Genomic DNA, 11,245 nt, shown 5'->3' with positions numbered 1-11,245 from the left:
TAATTTATCTTCAATCTACGAGTGGTATGCACTAACGCAAGAATTTGGAAAAGCTTTTGGGATTTTGGCCACCTTGTAGATGCATATATTAATACTATGCGAACAATTTTTTCCTTTATTAGATTGCTAGAATTCGGGGATATTAGTACATTTGAGGTCTCGATGAAGTCAATATTGATGCGTCCAAGTTATCAGCTAACATAGCCAAATTAGACATTGATGCATCCAAGTTATCAGCTGACATAGCCGAATTAGACGGATGTCACACAAACACTATCCTCATCAAACCAATGACATCTTCTTCTGAAATCCTAGCTATTCTTAGCATGATATTGGGGAATCTCATTGCTATTACTCAAACAAGTATGAAACGTATGTTTGCATATTCGTCCATCGGTCAAATCGGATATGTATTTATTGGAATAATTGTTGGAGACTCATCCCCCAAAAATGGTGAAATAGAATCAACCAATGCCGGACGTCTCAAAATAAAGATTTAAACAAATGGTATTCCTCTGAAAAAGACCAATTACTTGATTAAAAAAAACAAAATTTGAAAGTCTATTTATTACCAAATAAAGAGGATAATTTAAAAAAAAAAAAAAAAAAAAAAAAAAAAAAAAAAAAAAAACTATAGATATTATCTTTTATCATATAAATATATTCATTCTGAAACTAAAAATAACTACTATATTTATAGATCATCATTAGAAACAAATAATAACCAAGAAAATTCCACCAGAAATAAAGAATTTTTTTTAGCATACTCAAGAATATTCTTAGCAAGAATTATTTAGGTATTTGTATTCTTATGAATCGGATAATACTATGTTATTCCCACTACTTATATTGATTCTATTTACTTTGTTCGTTGGATTCTTAGGAATTCCTTTCAATCAAGACATTTATATATTATCCAAATGGTTATAAGAAGGAACCGAGAAGAAGGTATCAGCAACAACTGGTTTTATTACGGGACAGCTCATAATGACTATCCTAATCTCTAAGAGTCGGAAAGATAAACCATTTGGAACAACAAGAACAATGAGACTACCGTGTAGACATACAACCTATACATGAATACCCGCGCCAAAAGAACAAGAAACGGATCCATTTAACAACTTATACCTCACCTTGTCTTCAAGTTTGGAGTGTTTAATAGGGAATGAAGAATGCTATCTACTAGAAAACATAATTTTGTTGATGTTTAATAGGGAATGAACAATGCTATCTACTAGACAAGGTATAGTAAAGTTATGGGGGGTATTTCTCATCAAATTAAAGTCCTCCCTTATCAAATAAGAGACTTCTAAATTGTTTTTGGGTTGAACTTAGTGGCTTCTTTTGCAATAAATGATGGATTAATCCATCAAAAGAAAATTCATATTCGAAAACAAACCCTTATAAAATTTTGACGGGTTATAACTTATTATTACCAATAATAATAATAAGGTTCTCATTATAAGTTGTATGTTTGTTTTCTTTAACTTATAACTTAGCTATCCAAATGAATGACCAATAATAATAATAAGGTTCTCATTATAAGTTGTATGTTTGTTTTCTTTTTTTACTTATAACTAATAACATCCAAATGAATGACAAAGAAATATGAATAATAAGGCCCTCATTATATAAGGCTCTCATTATAAATTGTATGTTTGTTTTCTTTAACGTTTGCCTCCTAACACATAATAATAGTAAGAGAGGACGCATAGCACCTGTAATTGGTATTTACATACTCGTATGTTGTATGGAAAGACAATCATAATCGAAAGAGGCAAATAATCAAATTGCAAAAATCACAAAAGTAACTAAAGACCTAATCTCCAAACACTTTGCATTGTTGTCATATAGTTCTTTAGCGACAACCACTCATAAACATACCTACATGGTTCAACACTACGTCCAAAACAAACAAAAAATAACCACTCACAAACATAAAACAATAAAAGTGACTCTTATTCTTTAGATTTATATTTCATTTCTTAGGAACCATTCGAATATATCTTAAATGCTATTCCCATTTCCAACTAATAAAGTGTGCACACAAATGTTTATTGATGACGATGGACAAGATAAGACATTTCCTCTTGCATATATATTCAGAGTCATATCAAGTATTTTGTTAAAATACCCAAAAAAAAAATAAAAAAATTATGTAGTGATGTAACTTTCTAACTTTCTGTTGTACTATGATACATCTACACAAACAAACCAAAACAAATTTAATTTAAAAACAACACAGAATAATCCCCAAAATTCAAACTCATTAAAGACCCCAAACAACCTCCAGTTACATTTTTATAATCCATAAATAAAAAAAAAAAAAAAAAAAAAAGAAAAAAAAATGGTATAAGTCTTTAATATCTCATCATCATCATCTTCTTCACTAACACAAACACAATAATTATTATTAGCTTACAGGCTGCTGATGATTTCCATATCCATTCGACCCGTAACCCGAAGCATCACCACCGCCATACATTCCCGCATCCTGGTTACCGTACCCATAACCACCACCGCCGCCGCCGCCATAACCACCATAACCACCGCCGCCTTGCTTCCCCTGGTAGCTTCCACCCATGTTCTGCATCATGTAAAATTACTTATTTACCCTTCATATAAAAAAAAAGAGAATCAACGATCTATTTTCATACCTGTCTGCCCGCGGGAGTTTTACCCCATGATATACGGACCGTCTGTTTTCCGATTACTGTCCCGTGCATGTTCTGAATTGCGTCCTCCGCGCTGCTTCTATATTATTATTACAAAATAAAATAATAAATAAATAAATAAATTTTGAATATTAAATAATAAAATTGTTGATTAAATATATAAACAAATAATTACCTGTTTGCGAATCTAACAAAACCACATCCTTTTCCTACGGGAATTTTAACGGATAAAATTTCGCCACATTGGATAAAGGTTTGTCTTAAGTCTTCATCGTTGACTTCTGAGTCAAGTCCACCTACAAAGATCTATGAAAAAAATTAACACGTCAGCAAAAACTGGTCCATGGAATTGGAATTGGTGATTCCATTATGTGGAGTGATTGGTTGTGAAATGGACAGAATTGAATTGCATGTTTGATGGATTTCTCATATAGGTGGAAGGAGTTGCATTTTATTCTTCCTTTTTATGAGAAACCAATATACCATTTTGAAAATTATGAAACATGTTTAATTTTTACAAAGGAATGAACCAATCCATTCCGACATACAATGGAATGAACATTCCATTCCATCTTTTTAAGTAAGACAAAGGAAACTTACTGTTGTATTGGAAGAATCTTCATCAGACTGAGAGCTTTGAGGCATGGCACCAAATCCACCTCCACCAGCCAATATCACAGCTAAAAAAGTTCACAATAATGAGTCTAAACGCATCATACTGAATCAAGAAAATCAAACAAAACACATTCAAGAATCAAGAAAACAAACCTTGTGATGAATATTGTTGTGGTTGTTGTCCATATTGTTGTAAAGTAGAAGCCTTCTTAGGAGTTGCAACACCAATTCTCATAGGTCGACTTGAACAATATTGACCATTCATTTCATTCATAGCTCTAGATCTTTCACTTTCATCACTAAACCTAACAAATCCATACCCTTTTGAACACCCAGTGTTTGTGTCAAAAACTACTTTTGCACCTTTCACTGATGGGTATCTGCTTGCAAATGTTTCATTCAACATTGAATCAGTTACATCTGGAGCCAAATCTCCAACAAATATCGATAGATCTGAACCAGTGCTTTCTCCACGCTTTTCTCCTGTGCTAAAACTCGCCCAGTTTAACCGGAAAGCTTGATCGGTACTTGGCATCATGGTTCCATTGTAGGTCTGAAGGATTTTCTCAGCGGATGAATGAGAAAGAAACTCGATGAATCCATAACGTTCTGATTGGCCAGTCTGTTTGTTTCGTATCAGTTTTATAGATTGAACCTGTAAATGTAATGAATAGAGTGTCACGAACGTGGTAGGGAAGAGATACGGAGTAATTGATAGCAGAAATTGATGTGGATCTTGAACATTGTTGAGTAAAAGTTGAAATTCATGACTAATTGAACTTGTAGACAGACATTAGAAGTACAATTCTTGCTCGAAATTGGATAAGGAATGTTTCGTACATGTGTTTTTTCTTAAATTGGTTACATTCCAAAGGTTAACAAGCAACAGAAGTACAAATTGAGTGGATACAGATTCAAGATATAACAAAGAAGAAATAAAAAGAAGATGAAAACACTAACCTCGCCGGTTTGCGAGAAGCATGACTGGAGATAAGCTTCGTCCATCCAGTGTTGTAGATCACCAACCCAGATCGTCTTATTATCTTCGCTAGAACTTTGAATCTGGTTACTTGTTTGCTGTTGTTGAGCCTGCTGTTGATACTGTTGTTGATGACCTTGTTGATAAGGATATGGCATATATGCTGTTGGCGGCGGTTGTTGGTACATCATCGCCGGGTGATGCATAGCCGCCGCCGCAGGGTACTGCTGCATCGCTAACCAATGTTGTTGGTATTGTTGCATCGCTAACCACTGCTGCTGTTGTTGTTGTTGCTGTTGTGGAGTCAAATCGGCGCCGTTGCCGGTGACGTTTCCGTTGCCGTTGGTTGACTGCATCTTGAGTACGTTGTGATGATTAAATATCTATCTCCTCTATTGTGATGTGATTAACCTCCGGGAAGTTCTTTGGTGGAGGATTGCGGCGCAGAGAGGATGAGGAGGTGGGAGACCTGGTGTAGGAGGCAAACCAGGGTTGTTTGAGGGAGGTGGAAAAGAGTGGTCAAACAAGGCTCTCGAAGATTTAAATCATGGCGTTGAATTTACACTTACCCCCTTCATGATATTTGAGAGTTACATTTCATCCCCTCTTGTTGCAAGGTCTAAACGGTTTTCTAATAAAATGCAAAATTTCCAAAGGGTTTTTTTAATCAATGATAGTTGGGTTGAATATGCTTGATTTTGTTTCTATGATTATAACATAACAGCAACAATGACAATAACATAATCTTAAGTCTCATAAGAATAAGGTAAGGGAAGAGGTAAAATGGTGAGCAATCGAATAGTAGCAGTAATGAAGAGACCAAGCATTTAGCATAACATTTCAAGTAAATACTACCACATGCAACATACAGTGAGAATGAAAGCAAATGACTAACTTACAGGGATACAAACACAAACAAAAGTCGTCATGAAAGTTGAAAAGTTTACAGATATAAACAATATAAGCAAAATACCAAAAATAAAAGCATGGAGCAAAACACTAGCCACAAAGTTGAAGAAAGTACTAACAGGTACAAACAGATAGTAAAATGCAACAAATTTTATATTTGCATCGTGCAAATAAAGGCACACATGAAGGACCACTACATGTACAAACAAAATGTTAAGTTCTTAGGATTATAACATAAAATGCAATAACCTTGGTTATATAAATTTACAAATTAAGTTGTTTAAAATGTTGAAATTGGCAAAGGCAATTAAAGTTAATGTAGTTTCACTAGTTTGATAATTTGGGTCAAATCTTTATAAAATTCCAAGCATATAATATATTATCCATTTTGGACAATCCCATATGAGAACTTTCTACAGGTCAACCATTCAGGTACAACTTTTGTCTATGTACCTTAAATTTAAAATTCTTATGTGATCTGATGCCTTCGTGGTTTTAAAACATGTCATGAAATAAAATGTATCTACACCGCTAGTACCCTTGTATTTATATACTTTTACTTTCATCCACCCGTGGAAAAAAAACCAACAACATGTCAGCATACTCGGTTTGTGGCATGGCTCTACGTAATTTCTAACATCTTATGTAGATTTACCGATTTATTTTATGTTTTATATATCTATCACAAAAACCTTGCGATGTCAAAAATAAGGATATTCATTCAAATATCCATAATTCAAAAGTTTTTACGAGATCAACTGTCTTAAAAAAAGAAAAAAGAAATGTTTTACAGTCGGATGCTACACAACACAACCATAAAGTTTCAAAATATTATATTAATATTTTTCTTTTTATAGTTAAAACAGACATGAATAAATTTATTTTGTCTAGTTACATCTTCCAATCATGTTGTGCTTTATAAGGGAATTTTTTGACAATTAAAAAAAAGTAAGAGGACTATATTTAACAAAGCCAATTAGAAAAGAGGTGGTTTGGATCTGGGAAATCGCCCTCATCGGCTCTGGTGCTGACGAGGATGGTTTACAGCCGTAGATTGGGCGGTGGTATTTGGCGATCAACCGTACTAAAGGAAAGACTTATGTGTGACTCGGTGAAAGCTACTTTCAGTGGGGACCAATGATCGTAGATCTTGATCATAAAACTAATCCAAAAGCCAAATTGAGAGACGAGGATAACCGTTGATTATTAAAGCCGTCTAGATGAACGGTGGAGATTGAGTTCAAGTGGGAACAAGAGGAATAAGTCAGGTCAAAGTTTAGGGCTGTCTTGGAGCACGTAACATGTGATGAAATGGGCCTCCATGTCTCGTCTACCGCTGCATGGTACACCTAAAATTGACCAAATAAATTACAAGTCAAAACCTTTCAAACGTTTTATGATTATCACATCTTCCTTCACCTTTTTTTTTTCTTCATCTCAACGCTACGTTTATTCCTTGTCATTCTTCCTTCATTTTTCATTTCTCATAGAGAATCGTCGAGCTTTCACTTGTTATGCTAATGGAATTTACACCATACAAATAAGTAAGCAAAAGAGAAAAGAATACAAGAGAGGGTTGGTGCGATGGGATTTCACCATGTTGGATTCGTCTTTGAGGTGTACGAGGTGGACGACCATATATGGCCTATGGCCCATGTCGTAGAGGGGGGTCATTTTTTACATACATTGTTATAGTAGACTAGTAATTCAGTCCCGAAAATAAAATTGATTTCAAAACCTCAAAGGTATAGTCACCAAGCCAAGTTGAGTCCATCATTTGATTCTCGTCAATCCAAGTTAGAAGTCACTACGACGCTATACTCCGTCTCTTAAACTTGTTAAGTTGTTGAGGGTGTATGTGTTTGATTATTGAATGATTGATTCAAAATCAATGCACCATATGATTTAGAAATCAAAATTGTAAGTTTCAAAATCCACAACCACTCAATTTTAGAATTGCTTTTGGCTTTCAATTTAGATTATTTATTAATTGATGTTTCATTTTAAGAAAATCATAATTGGTTTTCTAAGAAATCTGATACTCGTCTGTTTTGTTTCGATTACATAATCGATCGACTTCTGTTGTAGCTTGTGTATTTGATTGTTTCAATTTCAAACGACGACTTCTCTTAAAACAAGATTTGAACAATACAATAAGTATAAAAATAATTTTGGTTTTTTGTTTCCAACAAAGTGAAGGAATTTGATGACAATGATCTTAAGTTGTGTTGTAGCCGTCTTGAAATCACACTAAGTATGGTGAATGATTAGATATTGACACCAATGAACTTTATCTAGAGTTAAAGTTGTTGTCTAATTCTTAAGGATGTTTAAAAATATATGAAAAAAGCCAATTGTTTTCCTAATACAGTTAATGCATATAGAGTCTTGTTGACTATTATAGTATTGTTGCATCTGTAGAAACAAGTTTCTCAAAATTAAAACTGTTAAAGTCTTACTTACGGTTCACAAAATCACAAGAAAGATTTAATCGATTTGAAATGATAGCTATTGAGAACAATATATTGAAGATTATTGATTATGAAGAATTGGTGAACAATTTTGCTTCTAAGGATGATATGAGAGCATCGTTATTCATATAACTATGTAAGATTAGATTTTAAATTACCGTTTCTTCTTATTGTTTTTCTAACTATTATTGACTTGTCGTGGTGTTAATGAATTTTGCTTATATATAAAAAAAATTATATTCAGAGGCTTAATTTTATTTTTTGCAGAGGACCCTCAAAATCAATGAGACATCCTTGTTGGATTCAATAGCACGGTTAAAAAAATAAAAGGGGTAGGGTGTTCACCATGTCCACCGCAACCATATAAGCTTTCTACAACAACCACAAGAGTAAATTCAACCATAAAACATAAATTGGTTATTGTTTAATACTAAAATGACGTTTGTATTCTAGCCAAACACCGAAATGGTGGTTTTTAGAGACCATGTATTTAGCATTCATATTTGGTGTGTGAAATTATTAGCTATTTCAAACACAAACCGATGATTTTTAGAGTTTATTTGGAATGAAATACCATTTTATTAACTTTTGTAATATTGTTTTTGTATTTGGTTGGTTGGTCTTAGGACAAATCCTCCGGTCCCTTCATTTTTGTGATTAAAGGCCAATATCAATTCAACAGTAACGCAAAATGACATTCATTTTTGTGTTTGCTCATTTTTTAACACAAATTATGAAGGCAAAATGTGAAGACCCCTAAAACATATTATTTTAGAAGTTGAATAAACACCACCATTTTGATATTTGTGGTTGGAGAAACTCTTTAGGGGTTGTCCTTAAATAAAGTGAGGACCCATAAAATGACCATTTGTAGTCTTTAACTCATTTTTAAAATATTTGTTTAAAAGATATTAATCGTTTACCCGTGTCAAGCATCGGATACGAAGGTGGCAATGATGATGCTCAATGGTGATTCTAGTGATTACTACTGTTTTAGTTGGTTTGTTTTTCGGTGAAGGCAAGTGTACGATGGTGCAGAAGACGGTGCAACCATTTAGTTAAAATTAAAAAGGTTGTCATTGTTTTGGGTTGAAACTTTATTTATGCTGTTTTGTTTTATAAAAAATATATAAATTGTTGATTTGGCTTAAATATATACCTATGATATTGGTTTGGGTTAACAATTGTCATTTTTAATTAATTATTATTCATTTAAATAAATAAAGACAAAATTGCACAAATGGTCCTTGTGGTTACCTGAAAATTATCACTTTTGTCCAAAAAAGTTTGGATTAACACCAAAGGTCCAAAGTTTTCATTTTGTTGTTTGTTTGGTCCAATCTTTTTTTATTTTTTTTTTCAAATGATGGATTTGCCCATGTTAATATGATTTTCTCTTTTTTCTTAATCGTTTTTATGATTTTTAGATTTAAAAAAATAAAAAAATAAATTTTCTCTCTCTCTCTCTCTCTCTCTCTCTCTCTCTCTCTCTCTCTCTCCAAACAAAATTAATACAGATCTGGAAGTGGATTTGTAAAATGTACAACTCTCACTTTTATCAGTTTTGTTCAATTCATTGTGTGAAGTCTAATAGAACTAAACACATACACACATATATGAATATGAATCTTAAGAACAATTGTTTTTTTCATGAGTTAAAGAACAAGAACATCATATTCACGAACCCAAAAATTGATTTCTAATGAACTGCCATCACCACCACCTGAATAAACATGAAGATGAGGGCAAACTGGACCCCTTTTATCCCTCTCCCTGAATTGCAGACACCGTATACCCCAAATCAGTGCAAGGAAAAATTGACACTAGCCAGCCCTATAAAACACAAATCGAAAATTAGAAATTTAGGAGGTGAATCAAGGGGTTGGGAGATAGACACATGATTTTTTCTTTGACATACCATAACCCTAAAATACTTACTTGATGATGCAAGGATTGGGATGCAATTTCCCGCTTTCTCTTAAACTCCATTTCTCCAATTTGAAATCTGGTGAAATACTTGATTGACTGACGAAGAACGCCAGAGCTAAGTAGCAAATTGAGGTCATGAATCTGCTTGGGATTACGATTTACAGGTGGCGAAAAAGTCCAAACACAACCAACAAAGCTCTAATACCAGCAAATTCAAGCAACAAGCTCAATGATTCTGTGTGCTTTAATGGCGAAAAAGTCCAAACCCAACCACCAACAACACCAAATCTCCCCTGAATGATGAACAAGTTATGAGATGATGAACTGGTAACATAGTAATCCACTTCATCTTTTACATCCTCCATCTTCAACATCGTCTTTTGTATCCTATTTGATCTTCCCCCATAATCCATAATCCCGATTCTTATTAGGATCCAGAAAATGCGTGGTGCATGAGTTTACCATTATCAGTAAGGATCAGGGAAGAATCGTGAATAGGGGAAATAGTAGTGATGGCAACGTGTTTTGAATTGATGCAACCCATTTGGATTCACCCCAAAACCAATCATCGAATTGATAGATTTTGGGTAGACCCGGATGGACCCGAAAAAGGAAGAAATCTGATTCCATGGTTTGTGGTTTCAGGTGAAGCAATTGGTGGTGTGGTGTGGGCGATGGAAGTGGTGAGTAGTTTTGTAGGTCTCGATGGTTTTGAGGAACGAATGAGCGGGAGTCGTATCTTTGGAGGTTCACCAAAATAAGCTTGACATGAGATTTGGGTTTTGTTGGAAAAAGCTTGAAATGAGATCTAGTGTTGTTCTAGTTCTGATGGCAAATTCTTGTATCTAATTTGATGTCCTTGATGAATTTTTGGGGAAGAAACTATTAAATAGCTTTTGTAAAGGAAAAGTATTGAAGAAGGAAAGGGAATTAACGAGAGAGAGAGAGAGAGAGAGAAAAAGAGAGAGAGATTTAATTTTATTTTTTATATTTTTATTTTTTTAAATCTGAAAATTAGAAAAACAATTAAGAAAAAAAATCATATTAACAAGGTCAAATCCGTCATTTTGAAAAAAAATCAAAATAGATTGGACCAAAAACGCAACAAAATGAAAACTTTGAACCTGTGGTGCTAGTCCAAACCTTTTTAAACCAAAGTGATAATTTTGAGCAAACCACATGGACTATTTATGCAGTTTTGTCATAAATAAATGGCATTAAATATTAAATACCATAAATTTTGTTTTTATTTAAAATTCAGCCTTATTAGGCTATGTGAATAAGTTATGTAAAGAGATTATTTGTACTTTGAAACTAAATGCATATGCTATGGACTTATGTAAAGTGATTATTGTATTCTTATATATTTTCTAATTGCCCTAATGGAAATAACAACGTCAATTAAAATATTAACCAATTTCATTCGGCTCTATAATTAAATAAATCAATATGTTAACATATATCTTTAACTAGTTTATAACTCGTGAGAACAATGGTTACAAAATTAATTAAATTTTCTTAATAAAGATTCATAATTATTAATCAATTATTTTAAATAAATTATTAATTAAGAGTTATATCAAATTTAAAGTTATTATAACTTCAAATTTAACATATAATTAGAATAAGTAAATTTGAATTTTGAAGTAATTTGCCTAATATATATC

The 11,245-nt window shown here is 33.1% G+C and overlaps 1 protein-coding gene and 1 long non-coding RNA gene across 2 annotated transcripts; both read right to left on the bottom strand.

Annotated features, from left to right (window-relative positions):
• Positions 1 to 2,202: 2,202 nt before the first annotated feature.
• LOC111895618 (polyadenylate-binding protein RBP47) lies at positions 2,203 to 4,799 on the bottom strand. Its single transcript, XM_023891696.3, has 6 exons — positions 4,251 to 4,799; positions 3,444 to 3,945; positions 3,276 to 3,355; positions 2,851 to 2,981; positions 2,658 to 2,754; positions 2,203 to 2,587 (listed from the first exon to the last, which is right to left on the bottom strand). Exons 1-6 carry the CDS (start codon positions 4,623 to 4,625, stop codon positions 2,414 to 2,416), a joined length of 1,359 nt encoding a protein of 452 aa, XP_023747464.1. The 5' UTR covers positions 4,626 to 4,799; the 3' UTR covers positions 2,203 to 2,413.
• A 4,380-nt stretch (positions 4,800 to 9,179) lies between these two features.
• Positions 9,180 to 10,636, bottom strand: LOC111895676 (uncharacterized). Its single transcript, XR_002851644.3, has 2 exons — positions 9,588 to 10,636; positions 9,180 to 9,482 (listed from the first exon to the last, which is right to left on the bottom strand). It is a non-coding gene; the product is annotated as an uncharacterized LOC111895676 (long non-coding RNA).
• Between the last annotated feature and the right edge of the window lie 609 nt (positions 10,637 to 11,245).

The sequence above is a fragment of the Lactuca sativa genome, chromosome 7, assembly GCF_002870075.4.
Source record: "Lactuca sativa cultivar Salinas chromosome 7, Lsat_Salinas_v11, whole genome shotgun sequence".
In the NCBI taxonomy this organism is placed as follows: domain Eukaryota; kingdom Viridiplantae; phylum Streptophyta; class Magnoliopsida; order Asterales; family Asteraceae; genus Lactuca; species Lactuca sativa.
The sequence above is the reverse complement of the archived record's forward strand: the minus strand, read 5'-3'. Positions and strand labels throughout refer to the sequence as shown.